The 27,679-nt window shown below is 42.9% G+C and overlaps 1 protein-coding gene across 4 annotated transcripts in view; it reads left to right on the top strand.

Moving 5' to 3' along the window:
* The window catches only part of si:ch211-243j20.2 (uridine-cytidine kinase-like 1), a 276,943-nt gene that overhangs the window by 5,799 nt on the left and 243,465 nt on the right, over positions 1-27,679 (top strand). For all 4 annotated transcript variants that reach the window (XM_059645474.1, XM_059645475.1, XM_059645472.1 and 1 more), the window contains exons 2-4: positions 416-615; positions 3,295-3,401; positions 15,768-15,938. In XM_059645474.1, the coding sequence (XP_059501457.1) occupies positions 416-615; positions 3,295-3,401; positions 15,768-15,938 (478 nt within the window). The remainder of the gene's footprint in view (positions 1-415; positions 616-3,294; positions 3,402-15,767; positions 15,939-27,679) is intronic.

Below are 27,679 nucleotides of genomic sequence, written 5' to 3'. Positions count from 1 at the left end.
ATGATCTTAGACTTTCTCAACTTTAAATAACCCCTTCAATGTTGTCTCCAAACATTTCTAGTCTGTAACACTGAGGTAACCTATTTCTTAAAGTTCTAAATGATTTCCTTTCTTTGGGAGAAACTACTTCACACACCTAACTTCCGACAGCCCTCTCTGAGCTGAAAAAGCGAGAGCTTTCCAAACTAATTTTTCCCAGAAGTGAAAAAAATCAATTCTTGATCTTTCTAAATATAAAATTCCTCAGTGTTTACTGTGTCTGTGTTTATAAACAGTGCCAATGAAACAAATTCCCATTATCACCCCAAGGCTCATACTGCCACTCTGTACAGGTTTCCAAGACTAAATATGGAAAAAAGTTGAATATATAATTGCAAGAACAAGTGCAACTAACATACTACATCTCCTATTCTAGTGGTAGTGGAGAGGATTCCTTGGACAGTTTGATTTCTCGGCTACCGTTAACTCCATCACTTTCTCCACGGAAAAGAACAACAAGCCAAAGTAAATCTGAACCACCACTTCTGAGGACTAGCAAGCGCACCATCTACACTGCAGGGCGACCTCCCTGGTACAATGAGTCAGGAACTCCGTTCAAAGAAGCATTTGTCATTGGTAAGTAATACCCAATATTTTTCACAGTACTCATTGCAGCTAGAGTGAAATATGATTTAAACCTTAATAACAATGCATTATACAATGGAGCAAGTGAACAGGTTTTATCCAGATCATCCAACACTGTCTACCTACTTTGGTTTCACATCCCATATTACCTTCACCTAACCAAAATCCATCATCTCCGTTGAAATTTTCAATTGAACAAACTCCAAAAGCTTCTTGAGGGAGAGAATGTCAGATTTTGAATATTCATTGTGTTATGACTCACTTTGCGGAGTAAGCTGGAAATCAGGCTATTCCCAGAGTCTTTACCAAAGTTAAAGAACACTTAAAAAGCACAGAGTTCACCAATTTTACTTGACTTTCAGACCCAGGTTTCTCTAAAGTATAAGAATCGCTATTTATTACAAGTGATTAAATGGTAAACACAAGTAGACAGTTATAGAGCTTTGGCATATAAAAGTACAAAATAGAATACCAACACACTGTCTTACACAGGCAAACAAACAGATAAGGTAAAATAGGCTATGGACAGAGAGAGAAAATTGGAAAGACAGTTCAGTTGTCTTTGTTCCCATTTGCTGATTTTGAGATGATCCTTATGACTCTTCGGCTGGCCAGCATGTTGCTTCAGCTGAATTTCTACCTTTGCATCACTAATGAAAGACAAAGTGGCTGGTTTCTTTTTTTTACAAAAATGTCTCTGACTTATCAGTTAACTGTCACAGCTTATAACAATTATTGCAGAAAAGATCAATTGGTTTCTTCCAGACTTACTGACTGTAGCGAACAGAAAGACCCCTTTGGGGAAGAACTGAACAGCTCTCTTCCTCTCTAACTTGTTCCCAGCTCCAAGACACACAGTTACCTGAGAACCAAGTAACTCTAGTTGGCAGGCAAAGGCTCTTTGTCATTGGTCTATGGACTACACACTAGTTATCAATCAACTTCTTGTCAGCAAAAGCTGCTCCTGTACAGTCCCCTTGGCTCCAAATTCTTTTGCAAGCGGTCTTCAATTTCTGCTTGTTCAAATTGTTGTTTATGTGATTCCTGCAAATGTGTGTCAGGTTATCTGCTTTCAAAACTGCAGACAATCTTTCAAATACAGTTGTTTTTAAAACAACTATTTCTCATTCAGACTAGGTTTTCAAAACAAAGAACTTAAAAAGACACAGTGGTAGAGTTATACAGCACAGAAACAGACCCTTTGGACTTAAAAGTCCACGCCGAATATAATCCCAAACTAAACTAGTCCTACTTGCCAGCTCCTGGCCCATATCTTTCCAACCCGTTCCTATTCATGTACTTATTCAAATGTCTTTTAAACATCGTAACTGCGCCTACATCTACCACTTGTTCAGGGGTTCATTCCACATGTGAACATTTGTGTAAAAAAAATTTGCCCTTCATGCCTTTTTTTTAAATGTCTCTCCTCTCATCCTAATAATGTGCTCCCTTGTCTCAAAATACCCCATCCTAGGGAAAAGATACCTACCATAAGCCTATCTATACCCTTCATGATTTTATAAACCTCTGAAAGGTCATCTCTCAATCTCCTATGTTCCAGTGAAAAAAATCCCAGCCTATTTTCATTACTCAAACCTTCCATACCTGGCATCATTCTGGTAAATCTCTTCTGAACCCTCTCTAGCATAATAATATCCTTTTAATATAACAGAGCGACCAGACTGGACACCGTATTCCAGATGATGCCTCATCAATGCCCTGTGCAACCTCAACATGAATTCCCAATTCCTATACTTAAAGGACTGAGCAATTAACGCAAGCATGCTAAACAAAAACAAAATTGCTGGAAAAGCTCAGCAGATCTGGCAGCATCTGTGGAGGAGAAAACAGTTAATGTTTTGGGTCCCGTGACCCTTCTTCAGATACGATGTTTAAAATTACGATATTTAAGAGACATTTGATTAAGGACATGAATAGGAACGGCTTAGAGAGATATGGGTCAGGAGCAGGCAAGTAGGACGAGTTTAGTTTGGGATTATGTTTGGCATGGACTTTGTTCTGAGGAAGGGTCACTGGACCTGAAACGTTAACTCTGTTTTCTCTGGCACAGATGCTGCCAGACCTCCTGAGCTTTTCCAGCAACTTTGTTTTTGTTCTTGATTTACAGCATCCGCAGTTCTTTTGGTTTTTATTAAGCCTGCTAAACACCGTTTTAACTACGCAAGTTCCATAACTTAGAAGAGGAAATAAAAGAAACAATATAATTTATTCCTACCTTTTACTAAAAATTAATGCCCATCTGTCCCCTGAAACCAGCAACCAGTTTTGCTTTCCTGCTAGGTATATACCCACTGAAGTTCTATTACCTGATTTGAAAGTGCAGTTCTGAGGAAGGGCCACTGGACCCGAAACATAAACTCTGTTTTCTCCATTACAGATGTTGCCAGACCTGCTGAGCTTTTCTGGCAACTTTGTGTTTGTTCCTGATTTACAGCATCGGCAGTTCTTTCGGCTTTTATTTTGAAAGATGTACTACTGGCTAACTTTAAAAAAAACAAGCCCACCTTTAAACTTCAGCTGAAATATCATTCCTTCGGTTCATAATGCGCTCATTCCTGCATGACAATCACTCATCACTTCTGCCTCAGTATTCCCTCCCTCATCATTTGGCAACCTTATAATATGCTTACAGCCATTTTTCTTCCCCAGGTTTGTGTGGAGGTAGTTCTTCAGGCAAAACTACTGTGGCTAACAAGATCATTGAGGCTTTAGATGTTCCTTGGGTGGTCCTCCTTTCCATGGATTCCTTCTATAAGGTAGCATAATTTTTCTTCCTATGGTGTGTATAGAATATGCTGTATGTATTCATTTTTAAATATTTTGCTTCACTATTTTTATGCTGCTGTAAATGTCTTCAGTAAAATGGCAAATGGAAGGATGAAGATTTTACAAATTTTGTTAAGAAAATGTATTAATCTATTACCCTCAGTGGACATAGCATTTTCCATCTTAGGTGGTTGCTGTATTTCTTAGATTGAAAATTACTTTAGTGTCAGAATTTTCTAATTTAGCCACATTGTTATTGCAAGAAGTTACAATGCAGCAATGACTTTTCGAAGTGGGCTGTGCCAATCCGCGTCGTTGGAAATGTCTAAATATAGCTGGTCGATCATTTCTATGATGTGTGTGCATCCCAGGCAGCTCCTAGAAACTATGAATAGGAGAGAAAGTGTGCTACTGGTATACATCAAATCAGTCTGCAATAAAAGCAATGCTTAGCTTGCTCAGGCCTTTTGGTTGCACTCAAAAGCCTTTATCTGATACTAATAAAAGGAGAAGAATGGACTTACCTGTAGGCTCAAATTTTGGAATTGGTAGGAATGCAGTTCAGGGGCGGTGTTGGTGAGGGGGTGTAGAATTTCTTGAGACTGCTACGTCTACTACCTGCCAACTGAAACCATAGGATCAGATCTGCTTCATTTTATATGCAACATGGTTCCTATGTCCATTGCAAGCAGAGGCACTTTGCACCCATTTGCCCCAATGGGAATCCTTAAAATCTAGGTCTTTAACCTGTTTCTTTACCACTGAAGTTCTGCCAATGTTCTGTTACAAGCAGCTAAGGAATAAGCAACACTGGACTTGCAATAAATGATTTCATTGGAAATCAGTGGCCATAAATGTGACTCAAGGATAACATGTTGCCTCCCTGGTGCCAAACTCAAGGATGTCATAGAGTGGCTGCAGGACATTCTTTTATGGGAGAGTCAAGCGCAAGAGGTATTGGTCAATATTGGCAATAACAACTTAGGTCGAGAGAGGAATGAGATCCTGAACATAGAATTTAGGGAGCTAGTTAAGAGACTGAAGGGCAAAATCTTTAAGGCAATAATCTCCACTTTCCTGCCTTTTCATTATAACATTTACTTCCCTCAGGGAGAGGAAACCAGAATTAATGTTTCAGTCCAGTGACCCTTCAATAGAATTGAATTTTACGAGTACTTCATTATTATTTCAAATTTTCAGCACCCACAGTTCTTTGTTTTATTACTCCTTTGATTAAAATCTGCCTATTTCAACCTCAAATGTACTTAAAAACGCAGCCTCGACAGCTCGCTGCAGTAAAGAATTCCACAAATTCACTGCCCTCCAAGAGAAGAAATTCCCCCTTAAAGATGCAATGCCTTCTTAGATCATTTCTTATCCTAGACTTTCCCACAAGGGCAAGCCGTTTCTCCAGATATACTTTGTTGAAATCCCCTCAAAAATTTTGTATGTTGCAATTAGATTGTCTGTCATTCTTCTAAATTCCAATGAGTACAGAAAACATCCATTCCTTCAAATCAAGAATACCCCACAGTGAGGGAGTTTGATCAAGTTGTAAGCTTGAGGATTAGGAGAATTTCAGAATGCAGCAAAGGAGGACATGACATTGTTAAGTATGAGCAAATAGATCGACTGTAAATAGCAAGAAATAACAAGTGAAATTGTTTATGGGTGTTCACAAAGAAAGATAAGCACAGAAGATGAGGATCCGTTACAAGCAGAAACAGGAAATTTCAATAAGAACCGAAGAAATGACAGAGAAACTTAATAAGTACATTGTGCCTAAATACATAGAACATTACAGCACAGTACAGGCCCTTTGGCCCTCGATGTTGTGCCGACCTGTCATACCGATCTGAAGCCCATCTAACCTACACTATCCATGTACGTCCATATGCTTGTCCAATGACGACTTAAATGTACTTAAGTTGGCGAATCTACTACCATTGCAGGCAAAGCATTCCATTCCCTTACTACTGTCTGAGTAAAGAAACTACCTCTGACATCTGTCCTATATCTTTCACCCCTCAGTTTAAAGCTATGCCCCCTCGTGCTCGCCATTACCATCCTAGGAAAAAGGCTCTCCCTATCCACCCTATCTAACCCTCTGATTATTTTATATGTTTCAATTAAGTCACCTCTCAACCTTCTTTCTAACGAAAACAGCCTCAAGTCCCTCAGCCTTTCCTCGTAAGACCTTCCCTCCATACCAGGCAACATCCCAGTAAATCTCCTCTGCACCCTTTCCAAAGCTTGCACATCCTTCTTATAATGCGGTGACCAGAACTGTACACAATACTCCCAACTGCGGCCGCACCAGAGTTTTGTACAGCTTCACCATAACCTCTTGAACTCGATCCCTCTATTAATAAAAGCTAAAACACTGTATGCCGCCTTAACAACCCTGTCAACCTGGTTGGCAAATTTCAAGGATCTGTGTACATGGACACCAAGATCTCTCTGCTCATCTACACTACCAAGAATCTTACCATTAGCCCAGTACTTTGCCTTCTGGTTACTCCTACCAAAGTGCATCACCTCACACTTGTCTGCATTAAACTCCATTTTCCACCTCTCTGCCCTGCTCTACAGCAATCTATGTCTCTCTGCAACCTTCAGCATCCTTCGTCACTATCCACAACTCCACCGACCTTAGTGTCGTCTGCAAATTTACTAACCTATCCTTCTACGCCCTCATCCAGGTCATTTATAAAAATGACAATCCTGTTATCATGGAGGGAAAACTTGAGGTTTTCCTGAAGTAATTAGGACCCAAGGGTCCAGCGAAAGTTTGGAGCTAAAAGAAATTAGTATTAGTTCAAAAAAAATTATTGATGAAGTTAATGGACTGAAAGTTAATAAAGCCCCTAGAACTGATGACCTATTGCTGAGAGTGGTAGAATAGATGCCTTCAGAGATAGTCAATACATTGGTGATCTTCTTTCAAAGTTCAATTAATTTTCCAACTGTGCATGCAGATTGGCAGGTTATAAATATAACCTCAATGCCCACGAAAAAAAGGGAGAGAGAAGTCGGGAAACTTGCAAACCTGTTAGCCTGACATCAATGATTAGGAAAATACTGGAATCTATTATAACATGTGTAATTAATGGATATTTGGTTTCAAGATACAGCAGGAGTCCTCAGCCACAGCTTGTCCACTCCATCTGTTTCTTTTTTCTCCTTCCTTTTTCTTCCTCTATTCTGTTCTTTTCCACTTCTTTCTACTTGGCAATGAGCTGAGCCCTCAATCTTCGTGCAGACTAGGTATGGCAGTGTCTCGGCAGCCTGGCATGGTGTTCTTTAGGCCTAACAGAGATGATTCCAGAGCAGCCTTCTCGACTCGAGAGTCTTGAGGTGAAGCCCAACATGGTCTGGAGTCAAGGCCCAGTGCAGACTAAAGGCTAGATACCAGTGTAGGCTGGGTGGGAAGGACCGTTATACAGTCATAGAGATGCACAGCATGGAAACAGACCCTTCAGACCAACAAGTCCATGCCGATCAGATATCCTAACTTAAACTAGTCCCATTTGCCAGCCTTTGGCCCCTATCCCTCCAAACCCTTCCTACCCATAGGCCCGTCCAGGCACCTTTTAAATGTTCTTTTTGTGCCAGCCTTCCTGTGGTAGTCATTCCACATACACACCACCCTCTGCACGAAAAGGTTGCCTCTTAGGTCCCATTTTAAAACTTTCTCTTCGCACCTTCAACCCGTTCCCTCTCGTTCTGGACAACCCTGTCTTCAGGGAGAAAAGCTTGACTATTCACCCTATCGATGCCCCTCATGATTTTATTAACTTTTATAAGGCACCCCTCAGCATATTCAGCCTCTTCCTATAGTTCAAACCCTCCAAACCTGGAAACATGCTTGTAAATCTTTCTTGAACTCTTTCAAGTTTCATAACATCTTCATTATAGCAGGGAGACCAGAACTGCACGTAGGTATTTCAAAAGTGGCCCAATCAATTTCCTGTACAACCACAACAGACCTTCCAACTCCTGTAATCAAATGTGCTGACTAATAACGGCAAGCATATCAAACGCCGCCTTCACTATCTTGTCTACCTGCAAATCCACTTGCAAGGAACTATGAACCTGCACTTCAAGGTCTCTTTGTTCAGCTACACTCCCTAAGACCCTACCATTAAGTATATAAGTCCTGCCCTTATTTGCCTTACCAAAGTACAGTACCTAATATTTATCTAAATTGATCTCCCATCTGCCACTTCTTGATCCATTGGCCGTCTGATCAAGGTCCCATTGTATCCCGAGGTAACCTTCACTGTCCTTGACACCGCCAATTTTTGTGTCATCTGCAAACTTGCTAAGCAAACGTTCTATATTCACGTCCAGATCAATTAGATAAACAACAAAAAGCACTGGTCCTTGCACCGATCGTTGCAGCCCACTACTGGTCAAAGACTTGCAGTCCAAAAAGCAACCCGCCACCACCATTCTCTGTCTCCTATCTTCAAACCAGTTATGTATCCTTTAGCTCTCTTTGATATCCATGTGATTTATCCTTGTTCACCAGACTATCATGTGGAATCTTGGCAAAGACTTTGTCTACATGGACTTTATGTCCATCACTTTGCCTTCATTAATCCTCCTCGTCAGTTCTTCAAAAAACTCAATCTGGTTAGTGAGACATGATTTCCCATGCACAAAGCTATGTTGACCATTCTAAATCAGTCCTTGCCTTTCCAAATATATGTAAATGCTGTTCCTCGGAATCCCCTCCAACAACATGCCCACCATTGATGTCAGGCTCGCTGGTCTATGGTTCCTGGCTTTTCCTAACCACCTTTCCTAAATAATGGCACCACGTTCGCCAACCTTCAGTCTTCCAGCACCTCACCCATGGCTATCAATGATACAAATATCTCAGCAAGGGGCCCAGCAATTATTTCTCTGGCTTCCCACAAAGTTCTAGGGTACACATGATCAGGTCCTAGATGGTCCAAAATCCACCTTTTATGTCTATTAAGGCATCCAGCACCTCTTCCTCTGTAATACAGATGTTTTTCAAGAAATCACTGTTTTGTTTCCCCCACAGTAAACACTGATGCAAAATACTCTTTTCATATCTCATCACCTGTGGTTCTAAGCACACGTGGTCTTGCTAATCTTTGAGGGGCATGTTTTTTCCCTAGATACTGTTTTGTCAATATATTTGTAGAATCTCTTTGGACTCTCCATAACCCTATTTGCCAAAGCAATCTTAAGTCCCCTCTTTTCCCTCCTGATTTCCCTTTTAAGTATACACCTATTGACCTTATACTGTTTCCAGGGATTCACTTGATCCCTGATGTCTATACCCAATGTATGCTTCCTTACTTTTCCTGATCACAGTCTCAATTTTGCTCATCATCCAGTATCCCCTACATCTACCAGCTTTGCCCTTTAAGCCTAAAAGGAACATGCTGTCTCTTGACTTCATTATTTCATTTTTTGAAAGCATCCCACTTTCCATCTATCCCTTTACCTGTGAACATCTGTCCCCAATCAACTTTTCAAAGTTCTTGCCTAATACTCAAAATTGGCCTTCCTCCAACATTGAGCTCTAGCATGTAGATCCAGTCTGGCCATTTCCATCACTATTTTAAAACTAATAGAATTATGATCACTGGCCCCAAAGTGCTCCCCAACTGAGGCCTCAATTACTTGCCCTGCCTTATTTCTCAAGAGAAGATCAGGTTTTGCTCCTTCTCTACACCTTCATGTACTGAATAAGAAAATTTTCTTGTATACACCTAACAAGTTCCTCTTATTTCACACTCTTAACACTATAGCAGCTCCAGTCCATGTTTGGAAAATTAAAATCCTCTACCATAACCACCTTATTATTTTTAGAGATAATTGAGATCTCTTTTACAAATTTGCTCCTTAATCTTCTGCTGACTGTTGGGGTTCTTTTGTTCCAAACTTTTTATTTCTTTATTTTTCTTATTTATTTCCATGATCTAATGCTGGTCTTTATAATCTCTGAGTTTTCCTGGGAATTTGTACTTCAGCATTTTTACCTAAGTACCGTTGTGCCTGAGATTGTGCTGTAAGCGGCATTTTGTAAATTAGATGAAGGGTCTAGGCCCGAAACATCAGCTTTTGTGCTCCTGAGATGCTGCTTGGCCTGCTGTGTTCATCCAGCTCCACACTTTGTTATCTGTAGTTCCACTGTTTGGTCAGAAACTGCACTGGCTTTCACAGAACAGTACTACACAGGATCAAGCCCTTGGCCCTGCGTTTCTTCTTGGAAAACAGCTGACGAGACTGGGCCTTTATTCTATGGGATGTAGAAGAGTTCGAGGTTATCTCATAGAAACTTACAAAATTCTTGAAGGATATACTGATTATATTTGTGCTAGAGGAAGTGATGGATACAGGTACAAGTGCAATGGGTAAAAGACATTTAGATGAGTTCATGAGTAGGAAAGGTTTGGAATGATATGGACCAAATGCAGATAGGTGGGACTAATTTAGTTTGGGAACATGGTCAGCATGGACTAGTTGGACTGAAGGGTCTATTTCCATGCTGTATGTCTTGATGACCCTTTACATAGAACATTACAGCACAGTACAGGCCCTTCGGCCCTCGATGTTGTGCCGACCTGTCATACTGATCTCAAGCGCATCTAACCTACACTATTCCATGTACGTCCATATGCTTGTCCAATGACGACTTAAATGTACCTAAAGTTGGCGAATCTACTACCATTGCAGGCAAAGCGTTCCATTCCCTTACTACTCTCTGAGTAAAGAAACTACCTCTGCCATCTGTCCTATATCTTTCACCCCTCAATTTAAAGCTATGCCCCCTTGTCCTCGCCGTCACCATCCTAGGAAAAAGGCTCTCCCTATCCACCCTATCTAACCCTCTGATTATCTTATATGTCTCAAAATTGTAGAACAGATTTTTTTGTTTCCCCTGATGTAGGGCCTAGAGAACAGAATCAGAACAAAAATCAAACTGTTTAAGACAGATGAGGAGCAATCTCTTCACTGAAGAGGATGGTGAACCTTTGGAATTCTGTACTCCAGAGGACTGTGGAAGTTCACTCATTAAGTAACTTCAAAACAGAGCTTGACAGATTTCTAGTTCGTAACAACATTAAAAGAGTTGGGGCTAGTATGGATATATGGTATTGAGGTAGATGATCAGGCATAAGTGTGCAGGCTGGGTGGATTACCCTTGGAAAATGCCGGATTAGAGGGATAGGGTGGGGGCGTGGATCGCTCTTTGGAAAGTCCGTGTTGTTGAGAAAACACCAGGTTTTGCTAGAGATAGAAACCATTTTAAGAGGCAGCTTACATTTTTGGGAAGATAAGAGAATTGATGCTGGAAGAGCCCACATTAAGAAGAGCCAAAAAGGGGCAATTTTATCGGGTAGCTGTTATTGGCCTGCTTCCACACTGTAGGGATTCTATGTCAAATGGCTTAATGGGCTGAATGGGGCTACTCCTGACCTGTGTACCTACTGAAAAGAAAATTGTTTTTTTAAAAAAGCCTATGTTTTTTTAATGCAAAAACGGACACATTAGTGCTTCTTCAAAACTTGTAGTACTTTGAAGTGATCTAGAAAAATATAGGCTGACGTTTCTTGTGATAGAAGGAGTCCAGCGAAGGATTCATCAGACTGATTTCGAGGATGACAGGACTGACATATGAGAAAACGCTGGATTGACTAGGTTTGTATTCACTGGAACTTAGAAGACTGTTGGGGGATCTCCTAGAAACAATTAAAATCCTGATGGGACTGAACTGGCTAATTGTGGGAAATATGTTCCCAATATTAGGAAGGTCCAGAACAAGAGGTCACAGCCTCAGAATAAGGGTTTAAGCCATTGAGGACTGAGAGAGGAAGAATGCTGGACATGCACATGGACAGCAGAGAATTGAGGGGAATGTGGGTTAGGTTATTTTATTTTTGGATTAGGATTATTCCACGGCACAACATTGTGGGCCGAAAGGCCTGTACTGTGCTGTACTTTTCTATAATTTCTTCACTCAGCGTTGTGAACCTATGGAATTCTGTCTCGCAGGAAGCTGCTGGGGTCAGTTCATTAGGTATATGTGAGAGAGAGCTGGATGTAGCCCTTGTGGCTAAAGGAATCATGGGGTATAGGGAGAGGGTGGAAATGGGATACTGAGATTTCATGATCGGTCAAGATCGTATTGAATGGTGGGGCATAATGGCCTATTCCTGTAGCTATTTTCTATGTTTTTAAAAGTTACTATATATTTTGCATTGTTTCTTCCATACAGAGATTGGAGAGATTTTTTAGGGGAAGGTAGGTGGGTAAGCGAGGAGAATATAGATTGGTGGTAATTGTAGGCTTGGGTTTGTTCACAAGAAGTTCCCTAAATAAGGTATATTTGTTGTGGATATTTAGCAAGGACTGTTATAACTGTTATTTGATACTACTTTGTTAATTTAATTACACAGTTATATTACTGTTTAAAAATGGATACCCAATAAACCTACCCCTTTTTGGTTGTTCTTAATGTGAGTTCTACCCACATCAATTCTTTGCCTTCCCAAAAATGTAAGTTGTTTCTTAACATGACTTTTGTCACTAGCAAAACCTGGTATTTTCTCATCTTTTGCACGAGGTATGTATCTAAATTCACTAGCCTTAATTTGTAAATTGTCCTTGTCTTTGAAACTGTCATCAATTTTAAGATTTTGGCTGATACAAATTTGTTATTTTCTAGCTTTGTATTTGATCATCTCATTGGTTCTTCAGCACTGAGACTGTCTCCCTAAGCATCCTTTCATTTAGATTCCTGTGACCAGTTATCACTTGATGGGCCTCTACCATATATACTTGAATAATCGTTGATCTTCCTTGAAATTCAATCTCTGCTTTTAATCAATAAAAATCCAAGTTACTTGTACTTACCACCCACTTGCTGCCACCTCTGGAGCAGGTGGGAATTGAACCTGGCATCCTGGCTCAAAGTAGAAACACTGCATAAAATATTTCATGTCAGGTGTCAGCCTGGTGTTAGTACAAGTAAGCACATGCTGTCAAGACTACCACCTCACTGATGTGTCCCCTGTTCCTTTTTATGTTGGCTTTGGATGAAAATTGGCAGGAACAGTCTCTGAACTGGAAACATTATGATAGTAGATCATGGGAAAGTGTGGATTTCAACCTCTCAAAACTAAGACTCGTTAAAAATTGACCCCGACCTCTTCATTAAAAATGTTTTGATATTATTGTCACGTGTACCGAAATACTGTGAAAAGCTTTGTTTATGAATGGTACAGGCAGATCACAGCAAGCAAAGGATGCACAGCTCAAAAAGACTTTAAGGCATACATGTTACATTGCAGCTTACATTGTTGAATGGACTCTAGCTTCAAATACACTGACAGTGGCCAGAAAGAATCTAATCTTAAAAACTCAACTTTATGCATAGGTACATTCGATATTCCTGGCACGCTCATCCATCCTTCGTTCTAGATTGGAACAAAGTTAGACAAAGTAACACTATTATCTTTTTTTTGACTTTTTCTACCTTCCTGCTAATGTAGCCTGTTATCTGCTTTGCTCTTTCCACCAAACCTGTTCACTGGTGCAATGGTTTCCGTTTTATGTTTCTGCAATGCTTTTTGCTGATACCTGTTTTGTAGACTGGTATGAATATAATATGATGGATTGTTTTTTATTTAAATTTTTTTCTCTCTCCACAACTGTCATTTTTTTTGGCACAGTTTTCTAAACTATTCAAGTCCTTCTCAGTCCAATCACTTTGTTTACTATTTTCTCTGCTTATACTGTATGATTTGAGTGCTTAATGATCTATTTATATATATATTTCCCACACGCACCACATGCATAACCAGGGAGAGGGTTGGTCCACTCCAGGACAGGGAAGAAAATTTATATAGAACATAGAAAAGTACAGGCCCTTCGGCCCACGATGTTGTGCCGTGGAGTAATCCTAATCCAAAAATAAAATAACCTAACCTACATTCCCCTCAATTCACTGCTGTCCATGTGCATGTCCAGCAGTTGCTTAAATGTCACTAATGACTTTGCTTCCACGACTACCACTGGCAAAGTATTCCATGCGCTCACAACTCTCTGGGTGAAGAACCTCCCTGTGACGTCTCCTCTATACCTTCCTCCTAACACCTTAAAACTATGACCTCTGGGGAAAAGCCTCTGGCTATTGATTCTGTCCATGCCTCTCATTACCTTGTACACCTCGATCAGGTCACCTCTCTATGTGAGCCCAGAGGAAATGGGCAAGGTATTTAAATGAGTACTTTGTGTCAATATTCACCATAAAGAAGGTCTTGGTGGATAGGGAGTCTGGGGAAGGGTGTGTAGACAGTTTGGGTCAGGCTGAGATCAAAAAGAGAGGAGGTATGGGGATTGGGGTGGTGGGGGGTGTCTTGAAAACATTAAGGTAGACAAGATTCCAGAGCCTGATGGGATGTATGCCAGAATACTGACAGAGGCAAGGGAGGAATTTGCTGGGGCCTTGAGAGAAATCTTTGTACCCTCACTGGCTACAGGGGTGGTCCCAGAGGATTGGAGAATAGCCAGTGTTGCTCCTTTGTTTAAGAAGTGTGGCAAGGATAATCCAAGTAATTATAGGCCGGTGAGCCTTACATCAGTGGTAGGGAAATTATTGGAGAGGATTCTCTGAGACAGGATTTATTCCCACTTGGAAACAAGTGGGCGTATTAGTGAGAGGCAACATGGTTTTGTGAAGGGGAGGTCATGTCTCACTAACTTGGTTGAGGTTTTTGAGGAAGTGGCGAAGCTGATCAATGGGGGTCGAGCGGTGGATATTGTCTACATGAACTTCAGTAAGGCCTTTGACAAGGTCCCTCATGGCAGGCTGATACAGAAAGTGGAGTTGCATGGGGTCAGAGGTGAGCTTGCAGAATGGATAAAAAAACTGTTTCAGTCATAGACAGAGGGCAGCAGTGGAAGGGTGCATTTCTGAATGGAAGGCTGTGACTAGTGGTGTTCCTCAGGGATCAGTGTTGGGACGTTTGCTATTTGTAATATAAATGATTCAGAGGAAAATGTAAATGGTTGATGAGTAAGTTTGGGAATGTCACCAAGATTGGTGGAATTGTTGATAGTGACGAGGACCGTCAAGGGATACAGCTGGACACAGATCGGTTGGTGACTTATGCAGAGATGGCAGATGGAGTTTAATCCATTAAAATGTGATGTAATGCATTTTGGAAGGTCTAATCCAGATGGAAAACATACAGTAAATGGCAGAACGCTTATAAGTACTGATAGGCAGAGGGATCTGGGTGTACAGCTATACAGGTCTCTGAAAGTGGCAATGCAGGTGGAGAAGATTGTCAACAAGGCATACAGCATGCTCGGCCTCATTGGCCAGGGCACTGAGGTTAAAAATTGGCAGATAATTTTGCAGCTTTATGGTACCTTAGTTTGGCTGCACTTGGGAATATTGTGTTCATTTCTGGTTGCCACACTACCAGAAGAATGTGGTGGCTTTGGAGAGAATACAGAACAGATTTACCAGGATTTTGCTTGGCATGGAGGGTACTAACCAAGAGGAGCGATTGGACAAACTTGGGTTGTTCTCACTGGAATGACGAAGGTTGAGGGACATCCTGATAGAGGTCTACAAGATTATGAAGGGCATGGACAGCATGAACAGTCAAGCTTTTTCCTAGGGTGCAAGAGTCAGTTACTAGGGGGCATAGGTTTAAGGCAAGTTTTTTTACACAGAGGGTGTTGGGTGCTTGGAATTCGCTGCCGGGGGAGATAGTGGAAGCAGATACGATAGTGACTTTTAAAGGGTACCTTGACAAATACATGAATAGGATGGGAACAGAGGGATGGGGTTCCTGGAAGAGTAGGGGGTTAGAGTTGTGATGGGCAACATGTCAGTGCGGGCTGAAGGGCCTGTTCCTGTGCTGTAATTTTCTTTGTTGTTTGTTTTGATCCATTTTAAACATTTTGAGTTGTAGAATTCACAATTAAAAGAGATTCCGGGGGCCATGGTGATCATCAAAGTACTTTCTAGCTTGGAAGGTTAACCCTTATAACAATGCAGTGTTTCTGTTTAATTAATTTTTGTACATGAGACTGCTGTCATTCACTGCTTTATTCATGACTCAGCACCTTTCCATTATGTAGTATGGAACTTTGCTAGTCTACAAAATATAGTATCTATTGCGTGTCCTTTGTCTGAAATGGACGTTGTGACTTTTAACAAACATTATATTATTCCTTGATCTCCCCTTTGCTTGTACTTTATCAGACTGTAAATGAGCTCTGAGACTGTGTGATTTTCTTATTTCATAAGTCGTGGGTATGGCAATGGCTGAACTTTGTTGTTTCCACACCAGGTCTTAGACAAAGAAGAACAAGAACTAGCTGCCAGAAGTGAATATAACTTTGACCATCCTGATGCCTTTGATTTTGACCTAATTATACATACATTGAGGAAGCTGAAGAAAGGGAAAAGCGTGAAGGTTCCTGTTTATGACTTCACTACACACAGTCGAAGAAAGGATTGGGTATGCAAAAGATCTTTTTAATTCCATTCTTTTCAATATTTCATTTGAAATAATAACATATGTAGCTAATAATGCAACATAGTGGATAATAAAACATCTTTATTCGAAGGAAACAAATTCCCTACTTCTTAGTTGAATCAGTTATTTGGAAATTGCCAAGAAGTCTCCATGAATAGATGTTTATCGTGCTGAACTATATTGCTTGAACAATGCTAATTAGGCGATTTTGAGATGAAAAGGGAAAACCTAATTCCAATTTCTTGTTGACCTTTGACTACTGCTGAAGAGATTGGGTGTATGCACCAGCTTGGGCTCAGCAGGAATGCTGCCAGGGTTAAATAATAGTTTTATTTTATAATCTCTTTCGAGCAGAAAATATCCTGAAGTATTTTACAGTGCAAATGGAAAAAAAAATAGGTGTAATGTCATGAAATGTGAGAAGCAGTGGGAGGAGTAGGGGTGATGACATAAAGCTTATCTGGAAGGATGAATTTCAATAACTGTTTTTCTTGATAAACTCTCCACGTTGTAAAGTGAAATCCAGAGGGCTGAGACAGATTAAAGTTGTGCCACTAATGTGTAGGCCAGAGAGTGAGAAGAACATAGAACAGTACTGCACAGTACAGGCCCACGATGTTCTGCCTTTAACTTTTACTCTTCACCTAAGGCCTATCTAACCTCCGCCCCTACATTCCACCTCTCAAGTCTCCCCTATATTTACCTTCACTCACTTTAAAACTATGTCCCCTCATAATAGCTACCTCCACCCTAGGAAGAAGGGTCTGACTCTCTGCTGTATCCATACCTCTGATCATTTTGTACACCTCTATCAAGTCAACCCCCATCCTTCATCATTCTAAAGAGAAAAGCCCTAGCTGTCTCAACCTTTTTTCATAAGACCTTCCCTCCATTCCATGCAACATCCTGGTAAATCTCCTTACCTTTTGCAATGCTTCCACATCTTTCCTGTAATGAGGCGACCAGAACTTGACACAATACGCTAGATGTGGCCGAACCAGGGTTTTGTAAAGCTGGAGCGTAAATTCATGGCTCTTGAACCCAATCCCTCTATTAATGAAAGCCTAACACACCATACGCCTTCTTAACAACTCTATTCACATGGGTGGCAGCTTTCAGGCTACTGTGGACATGAACCCCAAGACCCTTCTGCTTTGCCACAATACCAAGAATCTTTTCATTAGCCCTGTATTCTGCTTTCAAGTTTGTCCTTCCAAAATGAATCGCCTCTCACTTTTAGGGTTAAACTCCATCTGCAATTTCTCAGTCCAGCTTGGCATCCTATCAGTGTCCCTTCGTAACTTGGAACAGCTCTCCGCACTGTCCACAACGCGATCCACCTTCGTATCATTCGCGAACTTACTAATCCACCCTTCCACTCCTACACCCAAATCATTTACAAAAATCACAATTAGAAGAGGACCCAGAACAGATCCTTGTGTTACTGAGTAGCACGCTGAATATTTTCCATCCACTACCACCCTTTGCCTCCTAAGGGTCAGCCAATTCTGAATCCAGTCTGCCACATTTCCCCCTATCCTGTGCCTCTTTACTTTCTGCATGAGCCTACCATGAGGAACCTTATCAAACGCCTTACTTAAATCCATGTATACCACATTGACTGCTTTACCTTTATCCATGTGTTTGGCCACCTCTTCAAAGAATTCAGTAAGGTCTGTGAGGCCTGATCTGCCCCTCACAAATCCGTGCTGACTATCACGAATCAAACTGTGCCTATCCGAATGATCATAAATCCCACATCTCAGAGCCCTTTCCAATAATTTGCCCACCACTGACGTAAGACTAACTGACCTGTAATTTCCGGGGTTATCCCTATTCCCTTTCTTTGAACAAGGGAATAACGTTTGTCTCTGTCCAATCTTTGGGCACTATACCAGTGGACAGTGAGGATGAAGGGATCATCGCCAAAGGCCCTGCAATCTCTAGCCTTGCTTCGCATAGCATCCTTGGATAAATCCCATCAGGCCTGGGGGACTTATCTGTCTTCAAGTTCCTCAAAATTCCTGGTACATCTTCCTGATTAACATCGACCTCGTCTAGCCTACCAGCCAGTTTCTCACTATCCTACTGTACAACTAGGTCCCTCTCAGTTGTGAATACTGAAGAAAAGTATTCATTAAGGACCTCTCCTATCTCTTTACGCTGCCTGCACAAAGTCCCTTTACAATCCTTGATCGGCCCTACCCTTTCTCTGGTCATTCGCTTATTCCTCATGTACATGTAAAAATCCTTGGAGTTTGCCTTGATCCTGTCTGCCAAGGTTTTCTCATGCCACCTTATAGCTGCCCTACGCCCTTTCTTCAGATCCTTCCTGGCTAACTTGTATCCCTCTAGTGATAATGGGAACTGCAGATGTTGAAGAATCCAAGATAATAAAATGTGAGGCTGGATGAACACAGCAGGCCCAGCAGCATCTCAGGAGCACAAAAGCTGACGTTTCGGGCCTGGACCCTTCTTCAGAGATCATCAGAGAGCTCTCTGATGAAGGGTCGAGACCCGAAACGTCAGCTTTTGTGCTCCTGAGATGCTGCTGGGCCTGCTGTGTTCATCCAGTCTCACATTTTATTATCTTGTATCCCTCTAGAGTCTTTTCCAATCCTTGTTTCCTCAACCTTATATAAACATCCTTCTTCCTCTTAAGCAGTCGTTCAACCTCTCTTGAGAACCAAGGCTCCCTCACTTGACCGCATCTTCCCTGCCTGCTAGGGACAAACATATTGAGCGTACACAGTATGCATTCCTTAAACAATCTCCACATTTCAATCGTGCTCTTCCCTGACAGTATTTGTTCCAATTTTATGTTACCCAGTTCTTGCCTAACAGTTATAATTACTTGTCCCCCAATTATAAACCTTACCCTGCTGTATGTACCTACCCTTTTCCATGACTATTGTAAAAGTAACAGAGTTATGATTGCTACCGCCAAAATGCTATCCTACCAACAGGTCTAACACTTCACCCGGTTCATTGCCAAGCACCAAATCCAAAGTGGCCTCTCCCCGTATTGGTCTATCTACATACTGTGTCAGAAATCTTTTCTGAGTGCACTGGACAAAATCCGCTCCATCTAAACTATTACAACTAAAAAGTTTCCAATCAATATTTGTAAAGTTGAAATCACCCATGACTACAACCCTGCGACTTCTGCACCTTTCCAGTATCCGCCTCCCAATCCACTCTTCCACTCGTCTGCAACTATTAGGGGGTCTGTTTTTAAAAAAGAACTCAACCAAACCCAACAAACTTTCTTGTTCCTGACCTCCACCCAAACTCACTCTGTAGACATATCATTCTTGAACTGCCTTTCAGTAGCTGCTACATTAGTCCTGACTAGCAATGCCACTCCCTTTCTTCTTTTACCACCCTCCCTATTTCTTTTAAAGCATCTAAATCCTGTAACTTGCAACATCTATTCCTGCCCCTGAGTTACCCAAGTTTCTGTAAAGGCCACAACATCATTGTTCCAAGCACTGGCCCATGCTCTAAGTTCATCCACCTTATTTCTGATACTTCTAGCATTGAAATATATTCCCTTCAAACCATCCCTGTGTCCAGAATTACGCTCCATCGACCATATTTCTTTATTAACAACCTCAATCCGTGCTGTGTTTGTTGGAAGGCTGAATACCTCCTCCTCTGAATTACAAATCCTGTTCCCCAACCCCTGCCAATTGAGTTTAAACCATCCCGTATATCTCGGGCAAACCTCCCTCCCAGGATATTTGTGCCATTCTGGTTCAGGTGCAAACCATCCTTACTGTCCAGGTCCCACCTTTCCCAATTATGCTCCAATTATCCACATAATGGAAACTCGCCCTCCTACACCAACCCTGTAGCCATGTGTTTAGCTGCACACTCTCCCTATTTCTTACCTCGTTGTCACTTGGCACTGGTAGTAGTCCAAAGATAACTACCCTGTTTGCCCTGGGCTTCACCTTCCAACCTAAATCCCTCTGCTCGTTTTTCACATTCTCAGTCCTTTTTCTACCTACGTCATTGGTATCGATGTGTACCATGACTGTTGGTTGCTCACCCTCTCCCTTAAGGATCTTGAAGCCACGACCCGGGACGTCACGGACCTTGGCACCCGGGAAGCAACACACCAACCATTCATCTCGTTCACGTCCACCAAACCGCCTGTCTGTGCCTCTTACAATTGAATCCCCCATTGCAATTGTTCTTGTATTCTTCTCCTCCCTTACTGTGCCACAAGGCAAGACTCAGTGCCAGAGACCTGTCCGCTTATGGCCCTCCCTGTTAGGGCGTCTCTTACACACACACACATGCGGGCACACACACACACAAACACACGCGCACTCACCTACACAAACACACGCGCACTGACCTACACAAACACACGCGCACGCACTCACCAATGCGTGTGCACGCACGTGCACTGACCTACACACACGCATGCACGCGCCCTCACCTACACACACACGCGCACTGACCTACACACACACACGCATGTGCACTCACCTACATGCGCGCGCGCGCACACACACACACACAGGCACACGCACTCACCTACACACACACAGGCACACGTACTCAACTACACACATGCACGCGCGTGCACTCACCGACGCGCACACGACTCACCTGCACGCACGCGCGCACTCACCTAGACACGCACGCGCGCGCTCACCTACACACACACACGCACGTGCACTCACTTACATGCATGCACACACACACGTGCGCGCACTCACCTACATACGTGCGCGCAGTCACCTACACACGTGCGCGCAGTCACCTACACACACACGCGCGTGCACTCACGTACGCATATGCAGACATATGCGCATGCACACGCGCGCACTCGCCTACATACACACACGCACTCGCCTACATACACACACGCACATGCATTCACCTATACACAGACATGCACGCGCGCACACACACGTGCACTCACCTACATGCGCACACACGCGCACTCACCTACACACGCACGCACGCGCACTCACCTACACACGCACGCACGCGCACTCACCTACACACGCACGCACGTGCTCTCACCTACACACGCACGCACGTGCTCTCACCTACACACGCACGCACGTGCTCTCACCTACACACGCACGCACGTGCTCTCACCTACACACGCACGCACGTGCTCTCACCTACACACACGCACACGCACACTCACTTACACGACACACACGCGTGCGCACTCGCCTACACACACGCGCGCGCACTCACCGTCGCACACACGACTCACCTGCGCGCGCGCTCATGCGCGCTCACCCATGCGCACACACACGCACGTGCACTCACTTACATGCATGTACACACACACACGCGCACTCACCCGCGCACGCGCGCGCACTCACCCGTGCACGCACTCGCGCGCGCACTCACCCGCGCGCGCACTCACCTACGTGTACATGCGCATTCGTCTACACACGCGCGCACTCACCTACGCGCGCGCACGCGTGCATTCACCTACACACACGTGCACGCACGCTTTCGCCTACACATGTGCACGCACACGCACTTTCACCTATACATGTGCACGCACGTGCACTCTCAGCTGCGCGCGCGCATGCACGTGCACTCTCACCTGCGTGCGCGCGCCCTCACCTACACACGCACACACCCTCACCTACACACACACGCCCGCACGCATGTGCATTCACCTACACACACGCACGCGCGCGCACTCACCTACGCGCGCACTCCCCCCCCCCCCCCCATGCACTCACCTGCACGCACACACCTCCCCCCCACAATGGTGTCTGACGCAGTATACGAGTTATTGCAGGGAGCGGCATTTTCTGCATCCCCCTTCTCCCCCGCCTGACAGTTGCCTGGTTACCTTTGTCCTGTACTCCAGGTATTTATGCCCACCTCCTGTCTGTCACCCCCTCAGCCTCCTGAATGCCCCGGAGTTCATCCAGCGCCAGCTCTAGTTCTCCAACTCGGTCTGTGAGGAGCTGGAGTTGGGTGCACTTCTTGCAGGTGAAGTCAGAGGGGCCACCAGCAGTGACCCCTACCTCCCACATCTCGTAAGAGGAGTATGTGACTGCCCTAGCTTCCATTCCCTCTACTGTAGATTTCCAGAAGAATAAAAAAAGCCCTACCATACCGACCCTCCACACTGTCTTTTCTTTTGGTTAGAGGAGGAGGATGGGTGGGAGACACTACAAGCGTAGTGTTTCAGGTTTAGCCAATGCCCATATATATTAGTTCTTTCCTGACTTGCATCCTCACCACTCCTGCACTGTAAGCCAGAAGGCCACTGCTGCATGGGATAAGTTTTTAATAAGGATAAAGCTTACCTTCCTGATCGTGCCCTGGCTTGCGTCCTCAGCACTCCCGCCGCTGAAAGCAAGAAGGACATAGCCAGTATCTGAACTTTGAAGAATGTGGAAGTGGAATGCAAAGCTGAAGTAGTTACGGAAGTTTATTTTATTATTCATTCATAGATTGTGGGTTTTGCTGGCTGGGTCAGCATTTATTGTCCGTCCCTAGTGTAGAGTCCAAATCAATGTCTTACTGCATGGAAACAGACCCTTTGGCCTAACTCATCTATGCCGACCAGATTTCCAAACTAAAGTAGTCCCGTTTGCCCGCTGTTTGGCCCATTATCCGTCTAAACCCTTCCTATTCCTGTCCCTGACCTGTCTTTTAAATGTTGTAACTGTACCTGCTTCTTCCCCTTCGTCTGGCAGTTCATTCTACATACCAACCACCCTCTGTATGAAAACATTGCGCCTCTGGCCCCTTTTAGGTCTTTCTCCTCTCACTTCCAAATTTTGCTCTCTAGTTTTGAACTCCTGTACCCTCTGGAAAAGTCCTTTGCTATTCACCTTATCTGTGCTCCTTATGATTTTATAGACCTCTGTAACACCATCCCACAATCTCCCCTCCAGGGAAAGAAGTCACAGCCTGCTCTTATAATTCACACCCCCCAAACCCGATAACGTTCCTGTAAATCTTTCCTACGTCCTTTCCAATTTAATAATATCCTTTTTATAGTAGACTGCCCTGAACTGTACAGTGCTCCAAACATGGCCTCGCCAACATCCCGTACAACTGCAACATGACATCCCAACTCCTGTACTCAATGATCTGAGCAGTCAAGGCAAGTGAGCTAAACGCCTTCTTTAACACTGTCAAAGTTTGTCGCAGTTTTCAATGAACTATGTATCTGTACCCCGGCTATCTCTGTTCAGCAACGCTCTCCAGGGCCCTACCATTAACAGTATAAGCCCCGCCCTCCCTTATTCATCATACCAAAACGTAACACCTTGCATTTATCTGAATTAATTTCAGTTTTCTACTCCTCAGCCCATTGGCCCAGTTGATCAAGATCATGTTGTACTCTTAGGAAAACTTCTTGGTGTCACCCACAAATTTTCTTATCATGTTTCCTACATTATCATCCAAACCGTTCATATAAATGATAAATAATAGTGGATCTAACACCAATCCCTGCAGGCCACAGACTTCCAATCCAGAAAACAACCATCCACTATTACCCTCTGTCATGTACCATTGATCCAATTTTGTATCTAATTTGCAAGCTGTCTGAATCCCATTTAATCTAGTGAATCCAGTTCAGTTTCTGATCATCAGTAAGCTCCCAGGATGTTGATAATGGGGGATTCAGTGAAGGTAATACTGTTGTATGTCAAGAGATGTTGGTTAGAATCTTTCTTGTTGGAGATAGTCATTGCTTGGCATTTGTGTGGCATGCACGTTACTTACCACTTTACTAGTAAGCCTGGATATTGCTGCATTCAGATACAGACCGCTTCAATATGCGAGGAGTTGCAACTGGTGCTGAACATTGTGAAGTCATTGGTGAGCTCCCCCCTCACATTCTGGTCTTGGAGGGGAGCAATGACGATGGTTGGGCCTAGTACACTATTCTGAGGAACTCTTGCAGAGATGCCTTGGAACTAAGATGACTCACCTCCAACAGCCACAACCATCTTCATTTGTGCAGGTGAAAACATTGAGAATATTAAATCTAGTGGACATGAAAACGCAGATTTAATGTGGAAATGTGAATCTTGGGCAATCAAAACTTGTTTTATGATATATGGGAGGTGAACTTATGGAGAGCAATTGTTGTAAAGTGATAAGGAAGATATTGGAGCACTTTATTCTAGATTTGGAGGGATATGGCCCAGGAGCAGGCAGGTGGGACTAGTTTATTTTGGGATTATGTTTGGCCTGGACTGGTTGGACCAAAAGGTCTGTTTCTGTGCTGTGTGACTCAATGATTCTAAGTGACAAGGCTCACAGGTAATAACTCTGAACTGGGGGAGGATAAACGCTAGTAGTGACATAGAGTTGAAAGTAGTCATTCCTGGTATTAATAGACAATAGGTGGTGGAGCATTCCATATATCCACCACTCTGGGTGAAGAAGTTTTTCTTCAACTCTGTTCTAAAGCTGAGTGGTTTCAGACTCCAACTGGAGTCAAGACTGATTTTGCTCGCTTCAATGCAACTGAACAAAATAGCATGATAGCTGCTTGTAAGAGAGCAGAGTTTGTAAGCTAAAAATGATGGCTTCACTCTTCATCTCTAGTTGGACTCCTGTACATCACCTATGAGACAGCTGAAAAGTATCTGATTAAGGGATACAGTAGATGGGTGGAGCTAAATGATATTAGGATAGCTTGCAAGCCAAAATGAGTGCAAAGTATGGTCAAGCAAGGTTGTGTCATTGCGCCAACACTTTTTTTTCCCTGTTTTCCTACTTGAACACTCCATCTCAGCTCCATAAAGCTCCCCACAAGAATGGAGCTAATTACAGGATAAACATGAAACTGCTGAATGTAAGTCACACTCTCCGCTCAATCTAGAATCATGCCAATTTGTCATCCAGCTGTAGACTACGGATAAAGTTCAATGTCCGAACTCCAAACCATTGTCACTGCATTCAGGGAGACAAAAGGGAGGATGGGCCTTAGGCTCAACATCAAGAAGATAAAAGTCCTCTCTCTTCCTGCTGCCAACTGCAAAATACTGCCTTCTGATTATCGGGATCAATAGCAAGTCACCAGACAACATCAAAGGTGTCAGACCTGATACCAAGCTCACAATCTACAACACAGCAGTGCTAACTGCCCTTCTATGCATCATGGACATGGGCAATGCACAGTGGATGCAGCAAAACCCTAGTGAAATAACAGGAGCGATGCTTCTGAAAATCCTACAAATCCACTGTTATGATAGTTGTTCTAGTATATGTCTTCCTTCAGGCCAACATTCATGCCGGCAGATTATAGTCAGCTGCATTGAGCAGACCATGTTGACTCGAGGTTTGACACAGCTCTCCCAAAACAAGCTCTCTACTATGAATTTAAATGTGTAAAGAGATTACTAAAAATGCAGAAGAAATGCTTTAAGGGCATCACTAAAAATATACAAGATTCACACAGACCCATGAAATCCAATACTGAAACAGTGTGCCAAAATGCAGGTTTCTGATCCACTCACGTGATCTGTGCTACCTATGGCAGAGTGTGTGGGTCTATCATTGGATTCTCTAGTTACCTCAAGACCCATAAATCCATACTGCAAGCAAGTCATCATTGGCCCCTGAGGACTGCTTAATAAGGCAAAGGAGATCTTGCAAGTGTGTATTATTTGATCTCACAGGTAAAGAATGGCCATCTGTGAAGGCGAACTCTCAACTGTCCCAATTCATCTAAGGATGAATTTTGAATTTTTTTCTCACCATCATAGTTGAATTTTAAAAGAAAAACATGCCCTGGCTTCCAAAATAAAGCATGTTTTAAGTCAAAAATTTCCCATAAGTTTTAAACATACAGAAATCAACACTGGTAGCCCCATATAATGAGTTTGGGCTAAAAGCTCTCTGTCAAATCTTGGACCAAGGCTCCCTTAATTTGTGTTTGTCTCTATCAAAGCAGTGAATGTAACTCCACTCTTAATGTAAATTATAATATGCAGAATAAGTAAAAGATTAGCTGCGGTGCATAGCAAAAGGACAACTTTACCACAAATTATGTGTGCTGTTTACAGCGCCACTTTATTAAAGCAGTGGGAGAAGCTATAGTTGGCATGGCAGCAGTGGGTGTGCACACAGTGAGATTGGCTGGCAACAAATTAGTCGAGTGCTTTGTGCAGTTTGGCCAGTTGTGGATGCTAAAGGTCATCGGTCTGATGACAGTTCTCTGGTTGCTGAGCAGCTGAACTGCTTCTTGGTACCGTGTGATGAGAAATCTCACGTGCACGTTTTTGCGCGCTCTGGGTCTCTGCAGTAAAAATACCTGAAGTTTGACAGCAGTTGATTTTTTTTTTCTCTCCCACTGTTGGCTGTGATCAGTACCTAAAGGACATTGTCACAAGTCTACGAGGTGCCGTTCCCTCCTGTGAAGAAGTTAAAACAGACTGGAAAAAGGAGATTGAAGATTTACTGGCAAATAAAAGTACCGTCTTCACAATCTCGGCAGATGATGTTGTTGAACTGTGCTTCCCAGATTTTTGTTCTTTGTCCTTGAAATCACACTTTCTTTCTTTCTCTCTGCCTGTGTGTATAGGGATTTAAAAGGTGAATTTGACTTTAAACCAGTAGAACCAAATGTTTTTAGTTCATAACTGTTTACTTGCCACCAGCATTTACTTATTTGTAATAAGTAATAGTTCTTGTTAAGTATAACCATGATCAGTATTTTCTATTAACTTCATTCTGACACATAGGTAAATTAGGGACTTTTTATGCTTTGATTAGATCATAAAATTTTATACAACCCCAGCAGTAGTGGGGCTTGATAATCTAGACATTTCTCCCAGTGGATTGTAGCCCGTATTCTGATTTTTAGTATGTCTGTATGACTCCCACAGTGGCCATTGCACAGTTGTGTCTTGACCATGCTGTTGAGGGTTGTAGTTAAACGCTTAGTCAAATTAGTCAAATTCTCATGTGGCAGTGTTAGATCTCTGAATAGGCCTATGGGCCTAGACAGTTTGTTTCAAATTTGAAGACCAACTGGATGAACAAAAAGTAATTTCTGAATAATAATTGGTAATAGTCCAGGGTTCAAGGTGGTTTTTATATCTTCACACTATTTATATAATGTGTAAAGTATTGAAAGATTTCCATGAATGTCAGTGGACATCTTTAGTCATTGTCATCTTTTAAAGACTGGTAGGCTGGACTGCCAAGGCCTGGAGAGGTCTGTACAAGGTCCCATGCCTTAGTGGGATTTAGGCTCGATCCTTTTCTGTATTTAAACACCTGATGCCATGTATCGATTAATCATTCTGCTAAGCAGCCAGCAGCTCCAGAGAAGACAGCAGCACCGAGCCCTGCTGAGTCTTCACCATCCCCCTAGACCACCACCTTACTGAGGATGAATAGTCAGTCCTCAGTAAAGGGCTCACTTTTGTCCCCCTCCACCCACACACGAACAAATACCGGTCATGTTTGGACATTGAGCAGTTTTTCCTCCACCTCCGTGCTTACTTCTTTAACCATGAGCCTAACCCTCCCTCTACTGACCCCTTCTCCCACCTCCAACACACTCCCTCCTCCTGGACTCCACACCAAGGCCTCCTACCTCTTCATCTCCAGCTGCCATTAAGACATCAATCGCCTCAACCTCTCCACCCTTCTCACCCACTTCCAACCTCTTCCCCCACAGAACCTGCAGCCCTCCGCTCCAATCCCAACCTCTCCATAAAACCCTTGGACAAGGGAGGCGCAGTCGTAGT

Source organism: Stegostoma tigrinum, chromosome 4 (genome assembly GCF_030684315.1).
Source record: "Stegostoma tigrinum isolate sSteTig4 chromosome 4, sSteTig4.hap1, whole genome shotgun sequence".
Classification (NCBI taxonomy): Eukaryota; Metazoa; Chordata; class Chondrichthyes; order Orectolobiformes; family Stegostomatidae; genus Stegostoma; species Stegostoma tigrinum.
Note: the sequence above shows the minus strand (reverse complement) of the source record. Positions and strands in the feature narration are given on the sequence as shown.